General features: G+C 41.4%; 1 protein-coding gene across 2 annotated transcripts in view; it reads right to left on the minus strand.

Moving 5' to 3' along the window:
• LOC140185754 (adhesion G protein-coupled receptor A1) overlaps window positions 1-16923 on the minus strand; it is a 550512-nt gene that overhangs the window by 168517 nt on the left and 365072 nt on the right. Inside the window, exon 12 of one of the 2 annotated variants that reach the window (XM_072239372.1) lies at window positions 7138-7359. The exons of the other annotated variant lie outside the window; for it this stretch is intronic. Coding sequence (XP_072095473.1) covers window positions 7138-7359 — 222 coding nt within the window. The remainder of the gene's footprint in view (window positions 1-7137; window positions 7360-16923) is intronic. 2 annotated transcript variants of the gene reach the window in all.

A 16923-nucleotide genomic window follows, 5' to 3' on the forward strand; every position in this document is an offset into this window, starting at 1 on the left:
AAATCCCAGGCAGTTACTCACGCAGACTACCCTAATAGTGTCTCAAAAACATTTCCAACAAAAAGGACAGAACACAAGACACACAGGAACACCGCCACTCACAGACTCCCCTCCAAGGTGTATATCATCGTGGCTGGAAAATATAATCCCAATCCTTCAGCATCTATGGATCTAAACCCTGGGACGTCCCACCCAAAAAACGACTGTAGCAACTCCACCACCTCTCAAAGACTTAGGGATGGGGAATAAATACTGGCTTTGCAAAAGACACTCAGATCCTGAAAAATGAATTAGCAAAACCAAACATAGTGCTTTACAATAGACAACATCAGTTTCTTGAATACTTGCTGGGTGGCCTATCAGAGGACAGGGAACACAATGATAGATCCATTGTTTGGCACTTAGAATCCACCTCACCACTGCTCAGCTTACAGTCCTGCTGACAGCCCCTGAAACACAGGTCCCTAACCCCTACTATCTTCACTGTAATCTTCGGAGTCCACTCTCGGTGCAATCAGAACAGAATAATGTGTGGTGGTTATGGATCTGCCCCTTGTTTACCCTATCTCTCTCATTGTAGGAAAGAAATCTGCTGAGGTCTAGCCTTTCTCTGTTGATGAAGAACAGGTAGCTATTCATTTGCAATGTCATTTTGCACTGATAGAACTGTAAGATGCTTATGTGCAGCACCCACCAAGAGTAGGAAGTTGTTCACAAATGGCACTTTTGAGAACAGTGACCAGCTCAGACGTGCCATCCCTTTCGTTGTCTAATGAGGAGATCAAGCTGCTTCCTGGTGACATGTTGCTGTCCCGTTAGAGCTTCTGGCAGCTCGCAGGTGGCAAGGCCAGTCCAGCTGGATCAGCACCAGACTGCATGGAGCTGGAGGACTCTCTGCGGCCTCCATCTGTGCCTTCCTAGCAGCTGTCCAACTGAAGCAGTATGGGTTTGAGTAAGCTTCTACCATCAGTGTGATTCAAAGTTCAAAGTTAATTTATTATCAAAGAACATATATGTCATCATCTACCTCCTTGACATCCTTTTACAGGCATTCACAGTAAAATGTAGAAATACAATAGAATCAGTGATCCTGGGTGCAAATGACTATTGCACAGGTTCAAATATATTTTTTGGCAAACAACTTTGCTAATTTTTGTGAGACTTTCATAGTATATTAGCATAATAACGCCCTCAAAAAAGGTCACAATCAGATACCTAGACTTCTAACTGCCAATGCTTTGGATTGATTTCTTAATTTCTCTTTGAGATGCATTCTATCATTCTAATTAAAATATTGCAGTTACCTTGTCTCTCATTTCACATCTTCTTCGTATTCTTCTTCATGGAATTAATTATAACACGAGGTTTTATTCGTTATCTGTCCATTTTGTCACCTACCACCCTTCTCTGGGGTCAAATGCTGTCCTCTGCACAGTGAAATTGGATCTTCAATTAGTATAAATATTTTATATTGTTTTGACAACAAGCCTTATGCTCTTTGTCACCTGTTAGTTGAACGTTATCCCATCATCTTAAAGAACAAGAATGAATGCCCATTATGAAAAGCCAAAACTGGACAGGACTTCCACGTAAGATAATCCATTGATTTGCTCCAGCCCTCACTTTTATGCAGAACAGTTACTTAGCTGTGTGACATCTATACTTTGATGGTGTTTTCAGGAACTGGGTGGGTTTGAGGAACACTTAAATTTTCTGAACTTTTGATCCTCGATTTGACTTTGAGAAAAGGTGGGGTTCTTTTGCCCGCTACTATCATCTGATTTGAGTCAATTAAGATGGTTTCCTTCTGATTCTTGTTTAAATGGATTTGAGTTGGCGGATTGATGTTTTTCTTTTATAGAAGCTTGTATGGCGTATAGCTCTGGGGTTGTGCTCCCAATGGGTTTTTTTTTCGTTTTTTTTTGTTAGCAGAGTTTTTTTTGCTTTAGTTAGTAGGGGCTCTTTTTTTCCTTCTTCCTTTTTTCCAAAAAAATATTCTAAACACTTTATTTTTTCTTATTATTATTGATATATTGTTTAGCTTTGTTAATCAGTTATTTAGTAATTTAATTTCTCATTGTACATATTAACATGTTGACTTGATTACTTCAATGTATTTTTCTGTTGATCTTCAATAATAATTAATAAAAAAGATTTTAAAACGAAAATGAAATTTTCAGAATCCTGCTTAGTTGTTTCACATTAGTGGAACGTTTCTTGAAGGAGAAAGTGCTTTTACGTGCGAGGCGGAACAGAGATACAGGCCATTGGTTCTCATTGGTGTAAATACTATTTTGTTCATATTCCACACTAGCATGTTCATACAGATCAAATAATTACATGGTGCATTGAGGAAGAATAAGATGAAACAATGACAATGCAGAATACAGTGTAATAGTTACAGAGAAAGTGCAGTGCAGGTAAACACTAAAGTGCAAGATCATAACGAGGTAGACTTTGATAATGCTGGTGCTTTACCAAGGCAGTAAGAAGAGTACATTCCCTTTACTTAAAAGTCTCTGGTGCTAAAGATTCAATTTTCTCACCATTAGCCGGGTAAAGGTATTTCTCATTATTTCATTCAATAGCAATGTTTTTCAGTTATTAAGATTCATTGAAATTTCAAAGCCATTTGCCGCCTCTCATCAATGGGACTGTTAATTATTTTGAAAATACAAAGATCGGCTTCATTAAAAAAAAAGATATTTCAGGATGGGGTAGAGAAAAGCCAATAGTTTCAAATGGGCATGGGGGGGAGAGTAATCTAATTAAGTGCTCGGCTACCTTTGATAATTTTCAGATTTTGATTGCCAAAGACTATTTGTGAAAGAGTCCATAGCTTTTTGCCTGCTTGGCTACTTGCCACAGGCAGTCCAAGGTGGAAAGAGAAAATAAGGCCAAATGCAATTAGAATGATTCCAGTATTGATTAAAATGGCATGAGAATTATAGTGTTAAAGCAAACAAACAGAACAAAAATAAAGCTTGTGAGATTAAAGGAAGAGTATCAGCTTGATTACAAACTTGACTGAGGAGCAGAGAATCGTTTCCCAGATTTGGAGAAGTGTTGATGTAACATCAGAATCAATATCAGTTTTAATTAATATTACTGGCATATATTGTGAAATCTGTTGTTTTGTGGCAGCAGTACATTGCAATATATCATAAAAAATATAAATTACAGTAAGTATTATATTCAAAAAATTAAATTAAGTAAGTAGTGCAAAAAGAGAGCAGAAAAAAAAAATATTGAGGTGGTGTACATAGGTTGATTGCCCATTCAAAAAATCTGATGGCAGAGGGGAAGAAGCTGTTCCGAAAACATTGAGCTTGTCCCTTCAGGTTCCTGTCCCTCATCATTGATGGCAGCAATAAGAAACGGGCATGTCCTGAGTGATGGGGGTCCTTAATGATGGATGTCACCTTTTTGAGCCATTGCCTTTTGAAGATGACCTTGATGCTAGGGATGCTAGTACCCATGATGCAACTGGCTAAATTCATAACTATCTGCAGTTTCTTCCGATCCTGTGCAGCCATCCCTCCCTACCAGATGATGATACAACCAGTCAGAATGCTCTTCACCATACATCTGTAGAAATTTGCATGTCATTGCTGACAAACCAAGTCTCCTCAATCTCCTAAAAACATATAGTCACTGTCGTGCCTTCTTTGTCTTTGCATCAAAATGTTGGGCCCAGGACAGATCTGCAGAGATGTTGACACCCAGGAACTTGAAACTGCTCACCTTTCCACTGCTAATCCCTTGATTAGGACTGGTGTGTGTTCCCTTGACTTCCCCTTCTTGAAGTCCACAATTAATTCCTTGGCCTTACTGACATTAAGTGCAAGGTTGTTGTTGTAACACCACTCAATCAGCTCATCAACCTCATTTCTGCGGCTTTCCTCTGCGTGCTCTGATTTCCTCCCACAGTCCAAAGATGTACCAGTTAGTTGGTTAATTTGTCATTATAGATTGTCCCATGATTAGGCTAGGGTTAAATCAGAGGTTGCTGCGCGGTGCAGTTTGAAGGGCTGAAAAGACCTGTTCTGCACTGTCAATAAGAAGATGACCTTGACCATTTCTTTGAGTTGACTGGCACAGGTTTTCATTGCCCTATCAGGTACACCATCAAGGCCTAATGACTTACAAGGGTTTACCCTCATGAAAGGTGTTCTGTCATTGTCCTCAGGGACAGAGATTAGCGGGTCACCAGATACTGCAGGGATTTGCACAGGTGTAGTTTTAATCTCCCTTTCAAGGTGTGCATATAAGGTGTTGAGCTCATCTAGGAGTGAAACATCACAGCCATTCCTGATGTTAACTTTCACCGTAAAGGAAGTAATGGCCTACAAACCCTGCCAGAGCTAATGTGCCTCTGATTCTATTTCTAACTTCAATTGGAATTGCTTTTGGCTCTTTTACCTTCCGTAGGTCAAACCTGGACTTACAGTATAGTTCTGGATCACCGGTCTTCAATGTCACAGATCCAGCCCTAAGCAGACTATGGACCTCCATGCTTTTGGTTTGGGTAGATCCAGTATGTTCTTGAAAACATATACTGATCCACACAGGTCTTGATGAAGCTGGTGACAACGGTGATGCATTTATTCAGATATGAAGATGAATCTTTGAATATTGCCCAGTCCACCAACTCAAAGCACTCCTCCACCCCATTTGACCATGTCTTTTTGGTCCTCATCACCAGTGCTGCAGACTTTAGTCTCTGCCTGTACACCAGGATTAGAAGTACAGCCAGGTGACTGGACTTTCCAGAGTGTGGCATGGTAAGCATTCTGGATGGTGGTGTAGCAGTGGTCAAATATGTTGGCTCCTCTAATACATAAGTGATTTGTTGGTGGTAGTTGTCCATTGGTCAGTGTTTAGTATTAGAATTATTGTTTTAGAAACATAGAAACATAGAAAACTTACAGCACAATACAGGCCCTTCGGCCCACAAAGCTGTGTCAAACATGTCCTTACCTGAGAAATTACCTAGGGTTACCCACAGCCCTCTATATTTCTGAGCTCCATATACCTGTCTAGGAATCTCTTAAAAGACCCTATTGCATCCGCCTACATGCCATCACCGGCAGCCCATTCCACGCACTCACTACTCTCTGCGTAAAAACTTAACCCTGACATCTCCTCTATACCTACTTCCAAGCACCTTAAAACTGTGCCCTCTCATGCTAGCCATTTCAGCCCTGGGAAAAAGCCTCTGACTATTCACACAATCAATGCCTCTCATCATCTTATACACCTCTGTCAGGACACCTCTCATTCTCCATCGCTCCAAGGAGAAAAGGCCAAGTTCATTCAACCTGTTCTCATAAGGCATGCTCCCCAATCCAGGCAACATCCTTGTAAATCTCCTCTGCACCCTTTCTATGGTTTCCACATCCTTCCTATAGTGAGGCGACCAGAACTGAGCACAGTACTCCAAGTAGGGTCTGACCAGGGTCCTATATAACTGCAACGGCTCCTAAACTCAATCCCGCGATTCACGAAGGTCAATACACCATATGCTTTCTTAACCACAGAGTCAATCTGCACAGTAGCTTTGAGTGTCCTGTAGACTCGGAACCCAAGATCACTCTGATCCTCCACACTGCCAAGAGTCTTAACATTAATACAATATTCTGTCATCATATTTCACCTACCAAAATGAACCACCTCACACTTATCTGGGTTGAACTCCATCTGCCACTTCTCAGCCCAGTTTTGCATCCTATCGATGTCCCGCTGTAACCTCTGAAAACCCTCCACACTATCCACAATACCTCCAACCTTTGTGTCATCAGGAAATTTACTCACCCATCCCTCCACTTCCTCATTCAGGTCATTTATAAAAATCATGAAGAGTAGGGGTCCCAGAACAGATCGCTGAGGCACACCACTGGTCACCGACCTCCATGCAGAATATGACCTGTCTACAACCACACTTTGCATTCTGTGGGCAAGCCAGTTCTGGACCCATAAAGCAATGTCCCCTTGGATCCCATGCCTCCTTACTTTCTCAATAAGCCTTGCAAGGGTTACCTTGTCAAATGCCTTGCTGAAATCCATACAAACCACATCTACAGCTCTACCTTCATCAATGTGTTTAGTCACATCCTCAAAAAATTCAATCAGGCTCGTAAGGCACGACCTGCCCTTGACAAAGCCATGCTGACTATTCCTAATCATATTACGTCTCTCCAAATGTTCATAAATCCTGCCTCTCAGGATCTTCTCCATCAACTTACCAACCACTGAAGTAAGACTCAACGGTCTACAATTTCCTGGGCTATCTCTATTCCCTTTTTTGAGTAATGGAACAACATCCACAACCCTCCAATCCTCAGGAACCGCTCCAGTCCCCATTGATGATGCAAAGATCATTGCCAGAAGCTCAACAATCTCCTCTCTTGCCTCCCACAGTAGCCTGGGGTACATCTCGTCCAGTCCCGGTGACTTATCCTGGATGGGTACATGGAGCTTAGAAAAACAGAGGGCTATGGGTAACCCTAGGTAATTTCTAAAGTAAGTACATGTTCGGCACAGCATTGTGGGCCAAAGGGCCTGTACTGAGCTGTAGGTTTTCTATGTTTCCTTAAGCCATTCTCCGATCTACAATGCTCATGGCAAGAAGCACTAAAATAACTCATAAAGATTCTTTCAACACCACCTTCCAAATACATGAATTCTACCCATTTAGAAAGACAAGTATAGCAGCCGTATTACAACAACACCCCCTTCAAGCAACATGCTAAAATGACTTGCACATATGTTTCCATATCGCCTTGGGGAAAAGGCCTCGCTCTCCCTGCCTAACACTTTTACTATTCAGACTGCACCCAGTTCAACAAGCCAGCCATCATACTGACTGATCCAGCCTGAATAAAATCTTCTCAAGTGCAGTTAGTATCAGACAATATACAATGACCTAGCCATGAATACCCATAGCTTGTGAATAAATAAAAGACAATTATAATTAATAGTTATACTAATTGTAAGTGATCCTTGTTATAGTTGGTGGTTTAGGCAAAAAATGCCCTTTAGCACTGATAGCTTATTTAGAATGTTAATCATCTTGACATTTGAAAACAGAGCTGTGACAGAAAGCCTTCTTTACAACCCCACACAAATCATCCTTACCTTAACTGGGAAGTTCACAAGAGAACTGGTAAGATTGCCTGTATTGCATTTAAAATTCAGATGTTGGTCTCGACGAGATTCAGCCTCCCAGGCCTGTTGACCAACACCACGACGCGATGATCTCCGTAGACTTGAAGCAACTTTCTGGAAAGCTGTGCAGGTCATGCCTGTGAAACTGGCTGGCTTGATCTTGAAGGCCTCGAGAGCTATATTCATGGAAACCTGGTGAGAACATATTTGACCAAATGGAATTTCAGTGACATGACAGGAAGTTTGTGCATCATTTAGGTAAATGAGTTACGAAAGCTTGAGACCTTGCCATTTCTAGTTCCACCTTTGTGTGTGTTTTTTTGGTCTCATGGAAAGCCTTGCTATCTCACTGAGCCAATTCAGCATTGTTAATTGCTAGTTGGCAGTCATCCATGATGAACAGAAATTGCTCAGCATTGCGTGACATTGTAAAAGAAACGCTGGTTTATTTTATTTATAGTCAGCCTTAAATCTTATTTCATTTCAGCTTTAATGGATGCAAAACTAAATGGTTCACTGAGACAAATTTTCAAAGGTCATGATAAATTACCTGAAACAGGGTTGTTACTGTTGTAAGAAGGACTAAACCTCAGAATTTGCCGATAGAACTTGGACCTCAATCAACAAAATTCAAGTTAGCATGATTGCTGCCTGCATAATAAAATGACATTAACATGCAAAGTGCATTTTAATATTCAGCCTGCTTTGAAGGAAAGCTGGAGTCACAGGCTTATGTGAATTACCAAACAAGAGGTATGGTTGGGGAGCCTGAAATATTTAACAGAAATCTTCCCTACAGAATGCAAATTGCTCCCCTTTAGTGAGAACACAAGAGGTTATAGGTTATTACTTGCACTGGTTCAATAGAGAAAGTGTGATTTTAAGTGTATATTCCTGTGAACATTTGAATAATTCAGAACCTCCAGGCAAGAATATATTACAGCATTTCTCATTGGTTTTAAATACAAAGTTAACATGTTCTTGCCTGTAGGGTTCAATTCTATACTACAAAACAGATTTACGTTTACTGTTTTGAATTCAGAAAAAGCTGTTACACTGCCAACACGATTTGACTTACAGATCTTGTTCAGACAATTCATGTCCAGCATTATTTAGTACAGTATAAGCTTTAAAAAACAGTCAATATAGTGATCACTTCAAAATGTCAGCCAAAGCTCTGCTATTGCTGCCTTAAGTTACATGGAGTCCTACTTACCCTTCACTTTCCTTGATAGGCTTTGTTTTAAACAGTAATTCAAGTTAAATCTGCACATCCTTATTTTCCCCTGACCAACTCTATTCTGTATTTCTCCCATTTTTTATAAACACATGAGATTTTCAATTTTTGTCTCCCGAGCATATCCAGTTATAATCACTCCAGCACTGACGTATCTGTAAGATCTTTGTTGCTTTACCCTTATGCCATCCTGTAAGTTGCTCCTTAAAGTCTAACCCTAAGATCAAGCTTTTGGCCTGGTGCCAAATTTTGTTTGAAATCACTACTGCACTTCACTGCTATCTCTCTCTCTCTCCATACTGTTGCTCAATGTAGCTTGGACTGTATCATTGGAAAGCAGGCTACGAATAGCGGGCCTGATTGCATTATGCTATTTGCAAAACAGAGTAACCTGCATTCTTGGAAAAAATAATTAATGCAGCTATTCAAGAAGTTGATCCTGCTGCAATATTTCATAACGCAAACATGAGGAAATCTGCAGATTCTGGAATTTCAAGCAACACACATAAAAGTTGCTGGTGAACACAGCAGGCCAGGCAGCATCTCTAGGAAGAGGTACAGTCGACGTTTTGGGCCCAGACCCTCCATCAGGACTAACTGAAAGAAGAGCTAGTACGAGATTTGAAAGTGGGAGGGGGAGGGGGAGATCCAAAATGATAGGAGAGGACAGGAGGGGGAGGAATGGAGCCAAGAGCTGGACAGGTGATTGGCAAAAGGGATGTGACAGAATCATGGGACAGGAGGCCTAGGGAGAAAGAAAAGGGGCAGGGGGGAAAACCAAAGGATGTGCAAGGGGTATAGTGAGGGGGGCAGAGGGAGAAAAAGGAGAGAGAGAGAGAAAAAGAATGTGTGTATATAAATAACCTATGGTTCAGCTGATTGGGGATGAAGAATGTCTCATTCATTACTTAGAGCTATGAAAATTTTTCAGATAATTTACAGGTAAGGGAGTTAGAATGTTTCATAAATAGAAATTCAGAGGGCAAAAAAAAAAAGAAGTGTAGGTTGAAACCCCTTATCCAAAGACCTCTGAAATCTGAATTTTTCCGAGCACTGACATGACGTCACCAATGGAAATTCCACAAGTTGCTGGGAAGGTCCCCAGGCGATGCGCAGGTCTCCATGCACCACAGACGGTTCTGAGAAGTGACCTCACATTTGTAATGAACAGAAGTTAATGAAAAATAGAAAACATTGCTTAAAGTGAAAAGTGGATCGCGATTGCGTATTGAAAGAGTGGACTCATCAGCATGGGAGTGAACATTTCTCACTTAACGGGATGCTGATCATGAAACAAGCAAAGATCTATCACAACAAACTGAAAATTGAAGGTAATTATGAATATTCAGCAGGCCAGTTGCAGAAATTTAAGAAAAGGCATGGCATTAATTTTTTAAAGCATCTGCTGATCTCAAAGCAGCAAAGTTATTTTTGAATTTGCTAATATTGTCGCCAATGAAATCTAACAACAGAAAAAATCTACAATGCTGCTTATGTCATACATTACATAACATCTGAAAAAAAGTAAAATACAAATACAGTGTACCATAACATCTTAATCAAAACATGATTGTAGTTGGAGACTGTTGGAGACAGGACGCTGTTGTTTGGTATTGTTCAACAGCTGATTCAGGTAATCCCCTGATGCTGCTGTGTTGCTTTTGTTACCCTGCACACATTATATTTTCATTATATTAATGATATGTTATTATTTTTACTGTTAATTATGTATAAGTGAAATGGGACACCCCTTTTTCCCTTATTAGGGACAGAGAGAGCCTGTGGTATGTCGAACTACTGGGTGAATGAGTAGTCTTTGGGGTACTGCAAGTCTGCGTCTTTATTAATGCTTTGCTACACACTTGAGTGCTCGGTGGGGGGTGCCGATGCTTTTTTTCAGGTGGGAGGGGCGGGAGCTGGGGGCGGACTTTGAGGTTCTATCATTGAACTGTCATTCATTCTTTGGGGCACTCCTCTGTTTTTGTGGATGTTTGCGAAGAAAAAGAATTTCAAGATGTATATCGTATACATTTCTCTGACACGAAATGTACCAATTGAAACAAGTGGAAGACAAAGACTGCCTGCCAGTAGCACATAAATTCAGAGTCAGAAACAATGGCAATCCCAAGCTATTTTATCAGATATTCCAAAATTCACAATCTGAAAAACTTTTGGCCTCAAGCACTTTGGATAAAGGGTACTCCAACTGTATCAAGTCAGTTCAACACATCCCTGCACTGGACTAAACTCATGTTATTGATTGTATTGAACACAGCCCAACAAGCAAACATTATCCTATTCTGTCTTTACTGAAATACAGCTGTAATCATATGAACTCAATTATAGACACCATCATTTATACTCATTAATTATCGGATGATTTTATAATTGCATCAATTAAAAAATCTATGCTGAAGTCTTGTGCAATTGCTTAATGCTAATGACAATATTTAAATGATCTGCCAATCTCTCGCCATTATTCCACAAGCTAATAGTTAGCTTTTGTTGGCTTCGATGAATTCCCAGGAAGTTCCTTCAGCAAGGAATCCTCTGCCATCTCTTAAACAACCTTAGACCTGGTGGAGACCTTTTTCTCTGGTTGGTCTGTGAGTGAGCAAAGTAAGAAGCAGCTGTCTCTATAAGAATACCCACAGGGGGATTTAACTGACAAACAGCTTGAATCTCACAAAATAAATTCTACAGAACGGAGTGATTGCCTCAGGTACGGATCTGTGAGCAGCTGGGAAGGGAAGCCTTGTACCCCCATTGAGGAGAGCAAGGTACACAAGCTTTAGATATAATGGCACAGAAATTTAATGCACTGAGAAAAGGTGTTGGAAGACACTGCACTAGGGCACCACAGAGTACCATCCCTGTACCTGCTCCAACCATTGTTAGCTGGAATGAAGGTGATGGAGGTCTCACAGACATCTTCCACTTGGTACTTCAATTCTCAGCACACAGGCACTTCAGTTACATACTTTATGATTAAAATTTATTGGCTGGTGGTCTGTTTTGAGTTGGCGTTATGGGGTCAGAATGTTTGGGTACCAAACCCTCCACAGGCTTATTGGTGAGCTTCTGGCATTTGTGGATGGAGTGGCTTTCCCCACAGCACATGCATGTGACTGGGTTTGAAGATTAAAACGAAGTGTTTACCTTCTTGGATCCCTTTGAATCCTTTGAGCTGTTCCCCACGGCACTTGGGCTTACGTTGTGACCAGAGCATGAGGATGTGGGGGAGGAGTGTAGAAGTGTGAGGCCACTGGAGCCCTGTAGGTTGATAGTGAGAATGAGGTGGTGACATCAGAGCCAAGTACTCAGTTAAATGGTGGGGTGGGAGGAAATTGGAACACAGTGACCCAGGTTTTAGTAGCCTTTGTTCTGACAGCCTTGGGAGACTCACTGAGGGCATGATGCATAAAGTGATGCAAAAAGATCACGATGCAAGTGAGTGAGAGGGTTGGGGCTGAAGGTCAAGCCTGACCGTAGACAGTTTGCAAGTTTGGGGAAGAGGTATGGAAAAGCAGTGGTTGATCCTGCAATATGGGGACAGGTTCTGAAGGATGGAACTAAAGTTGGAGTCCTTCCTGTGCTTGGGTGTCTGGGTTATTCCAGGGGCATCCAATGCCGGTCTCTCCTGGGGTTTCCAACAATAGTTAACCCATAAGCAATATAATCCATGGGTCATTAGATTAGATTAGATTAGATTAGATTATGAGGACACGCAGTCCTCTTTTATTGTCATTTAGTAATGCATGCATTAAGAAATGATACATTGTTCCTCCGGTGTGGTATCACAGAAACACAGGACAGACCAAGACTGAAAAACTAACAAAAACCACATAATTATAACATATAGTTACAACAGTGCAATCAATACCATAACTTGATGGCCATGGCCATGGGCACAGTAAAAAAAGTTCAAAGTCTCTCAAAAGTCTCACATCTCACGCAGACGGGAGAAGGAAGAAAACTCTCCCTGCCATGTCCGACCACAGTCCGACTCTGAGTCATCCGAAAACTTTGAGCCTCTGATCAGCCTTCCGACACCGAGCACCGAGCACCATCTCTGCCGAACACTTCGACCTCAGCCCCGGTCACCGGCAGCAGGCAAAGCCAGGGATTTTGGGGCCTTCCCTCCGGAGATTCTCGATCACACAGTAACAGCGGCAGCGAACCGGGCATTTCAGAAGTTTCTCTAGATGTTCCTCAGTGCTTCTCACGTCTGTCTCCATCAAAACAGAATTGTGCAAGGCATCCTACTTAAAAATATGATATCATTTCACCAGAGAGCTGCGCGCGCTGCGTCACGCTGCCATCTTCTCCTCCCGCCAACCATACATCTATTACAGAAAGTAGGTCAGGGGTATAAACATGCTAAATTTCCAGGGTGATTATTATTGAGTCTCACTGTGTGGAAAACTCAATCTCTAATAGCAGTGCAAAAGAAATGTTATGCAACTGAATTTTTGGGCAATGAGACAGCCAAGCATTGTAAGTGTGCCTGAAATGGAAATAATGAGATCTATAATCACAGATGCAATTGATATTGAAGCACAGCAGTTGGTATCACCCCACTGGAACAGAATCCTTAGGAACCTTTGGTCATTAGGAGATTGACAGAGCAATTTCTACTTATGCTCTCCAAACATAATTTCATAAAATTTCAACAATTAGAGACTGGAATGAGGCCTAATTTAGTAAAACAATATTATATGATTGATTAATTTTCTGGACAGCCTTTTTTTAATCATGGAGTCAAATGTTTGAATTCCAAAATGTTTCATTAAATTTCCTTCATGATATAAAAGGGTTGATTCAATCACAATGACAATTTGAAACCAAATATCATATAATGTGGAGAAATGTAATGTTTTCTGCTTTGGTAGGAAATATAGGAGCAGAAAGTTGTTTCAGTGGTGCACAATTCTGATGTGCTGCCGTGTAGGTGGCTGTCCTTGTACACAAATCAGCACAAAAAATTAGGAAAATAAATGATATGTTAGCCATTGACAAAAACGAGACTTTGGAGAGAGAAAGGCTTTGAAATTCTTTCACATGAATCTGTTTGTGCTGTTGGAAAATCAGTCTGGGGGTCTACTGTGAAGTCTCTAAAATACACCAAATTATTTTGAGGCAATCACAGAGGCACTTGCACATACCTATTCAGGCCACTCCTTTGTAAGTTCAGTCATGCAAACAATGGCTACAGTAAGAATTAAAGACAACCCATCTGACCAGATCTGAAGTCCCAATGTCTAACACTTGGAAGCATTTGGTGTCCTGTGAAGTTTGCACATACCCATAATTGACAGTGAAGAAAGTGAATAAGAAGAAGATGAGGAGAGAGACGGAGACTCTCTAAGGTCTGATGGCTGCCCGAGGAGAGCATAACCTGCAGGTGCAGAGGTCCCTTTGCTGAATGGAGAACCAATCTAACACCCCGCACAACCTGTTCTGTGATGTTGACCATGTCCACAAACCCTATGGGACAGGATAAGAAGTTCATGGCACTGTTAAAGTAATGGAAGGAACTCAGCAATGGGAACCCCTTCAAATGAAATATTTTCAAAAAGAAGAACTTGATGGAAAGCTGCATATTCAAGGGCAAGGACATCAACTACCTCCAGGACTGCAGAGATGATACATATTTGAAAACACTGAGGAATTAAGGAGGGGATAGGCAGACTGGAGGATCGTGAAATCCATCTTTTACTGCCCTACACACTTGTCAGAAGCAAATTAAGAGAACATCAATAGGCCTTTATCCTTGGTGCAGGAGAGAGAGCTTCTTATTTTTGGTCATTGGGCTCTCTTCCAGGGAAGGTTGGACCTGTACAGAAGGGACAGCTTGCACCTGAATTGGAGGGGAACTAATATCCCTGCGGGAAGGTTTGTCAGTGCTGCACCAGTGCCGGTGGTGGGGTGCTTAAGCCAGAGCTGATGGGGGATGAGAACCGGAGTGCCAGGACAGATAGTGGAGTAGTTGTGGGGAAAGATGTTGTTAAGCCTACATACAAAGTCAGGAATTGAAATGTTGAGCATGGTGGGACTAATGTTCTGGGTTGAGTATACTTCAATGCAAGGAACATCTTACGTAAGGCAGATAAACTTAGGGCATGGAACGGCACATGGAATAATGAAATTGTAGCCTTCAGTGAGACTTGTTGCAGGAGAGGCAGGATTGGCAACTCTGTGTTCCAGGGTTCCATTATTTTAGATGTGATAGAGCAGGAGGGATTAAAGGAGAAGAGCATTATTAGTCTGTGAAATTGTCACAGTTATGCTCAGACAGGACAGACTGGTGAGCTTGTCTACTGAGGCTATATTGGTGGAACTGCAGAATTAGAAAGGAATAGCCACATTAATGGGATTATATTATACAGCACCCAAGATTCTGCAGAATTAGAGGAGTATATTTGTAGAGAGATCGCAGACTGTTGTACGAAACAAGGTTGTGATAGTAGGTGATTTTAACTAACCACACATTGATTGGGACTTCCATACAGTAAAAGGGCTAGATGGGATTGAGTTTGTCAATTGTGTTTAGGAAAGTTTCCTTAATCAGTACACAGAAGTCTCAACAAGAGACTGTGTAATACTAGATCTCCTATTAGGAAATGAGACAGGGTAGGTGACAGAAGTTTGTGTGGGGGAACACTTTGCATTTAGTTATCTTCTGTACTCCCTTTTCACCTATGACTGCATTCCTGTACATGATTCTAACTCCATAATCAAGTTTGCAGATGACACCACGGTGGTTGGCCTGATCAGAGGGGATGACGAGAAGGCCGATAGGGACGAGGTCCAGCACCTGGCCCCGTGGTGTGCCGACAACAACCTGGCCCTTAACATCCAGAAGACAAGGAGATCATTGTGGACTTCAGGCGTGCTAGGAGCCACACTCAAGTCCCCATCTACATCAACGGAGCTGTAGTGGAGCGTGTATCAAGCTTCAAGTTCCTTGGTGTCCACAGTTCCCAGGATCTCACCTGGTCCCTGAATTCCTCCATCCTGGTCAAAAAGGAACAACAGCGCCTTTATTTCTTGCAGAGCATCAAGAAAGCTCACCTCTGTCCCAGGATACTGACGGACTTTTACCGCTGTACCATTGAGAGCATACTCACCAACTGCATCTCAGTGTGGTATGGCAATTGTCCCGTATCGGACCACAAAGCACTCCAGCGTGTGGTGAAAACTGTCCAGTGGATTATCGGTACCCAATTGTCCACCATTGAGAACATCTACCATAAGGCTGCCTGGGCAGGGCGAAAAGCATTATCAAGGATGCATCTCACCCTAACCACGGACTTTTTGCTCTCCTCCTATCCGGTAGGCACTACAGGAGCCTCCACTCCCGCACCAGCAGGCACAGGAAGTGCTTCTTCCCTGAGGCTGTGACCCTGCTGAACCTCACATCACAGCGCTAAGCAGTATTGCACCCATATTGTACTGTCTCAGAACTTCTATATTTGCGTGCTGTAGCACTTACTTTTTATTCACAGTTATTTTGTAAATAACACTATTCTTTGCATTTCTGGTCAGATGATAACTGCATTTCATTGGCTTTGTATCTATACTTGGTACAATGACAATAAAGTTGAATCTAATCTAATAATGCCATTAGTTTCAAGATAATTATGGATAAGGGTAGGTCTGGTCTGTGGGTTGAGATTCTAAATAGGAGAAAGGCCAATTTTGATGGTATCAGCAAGGATCTGGAAAGTGTTTTCTGGCAAAGGTGTACTTGATGAGTGGGAGGCCTTCAAAAGTGAAATTTTGAAAGGACACGGTTTCTATGTTCATGTCAGAGTAAACAGCAAAGATAACAGATTCAGGGAACCATGGTTTTCGATTGATACTAAGTCTCTGGTTAAGAAAAGAAAAGGAGGTACATAGCAGCGACAGGCAGAAAGGTACCTTAGGAGTATAAGAAATGCAAAAGAATACTTAAGAAGGAAATTAGGACGGCTAAAAGGTGGCATGAGGTTGCTCTGGCTGTGATTTGTATGAAGGAAATCCAAAGGGCTTTTGCAGATATATTATGAGCAAAAGGATTAAATCAGTATAGTAAAATCAGTCCCCTGGAAGTTTAGAGTGGTCATCTAAGTATGGAGCCAAAAGAGATGGGGAAATCTAAAATGGGATTTTTGCATCTGTATTTACTTGGGAGACGGACAGAGTCCAAACCAACCTACAGAAAAGATATCAGTAAGATTGAAATAATGCAGAGAAAATTCACAAGATTTTTGCCAGTCCTTGAGTACCTGAGTTTTAGAGAAAGGCTGAATATGTTAGGACCTTATTCCCTAGACCGAAGAAGAATGATTTGAGATTTGATAGAGATATACAAAATTATAAGGGGTATAGATATGGTTGTTGAAGAAAGTGCAAAAATGGGTCTATCTATCAATTGCAAAAAGACAGAATGTATGGTGATATCCAAAAAGAAAGAGAATCCTATCTGCAGGCTGAGAATAAACGGGAAAGACATAAAACAAGTACAGAACTTTTGC

Source organism: Mobula birostris, chromosome 21 (assembly GCF_030028105.1).
Source record: "Mobula birostris isolate sMobBir1 chromosome 21, sMobBir1.hap1, whole genome shotgun sequence".
Taxonomy (NCBI): Eukaryota; Metazoa; Chordata; class Chondrichthyes; order Myliobatiformes; family Myliobatidae; genus Mobula; species Mobula birostris.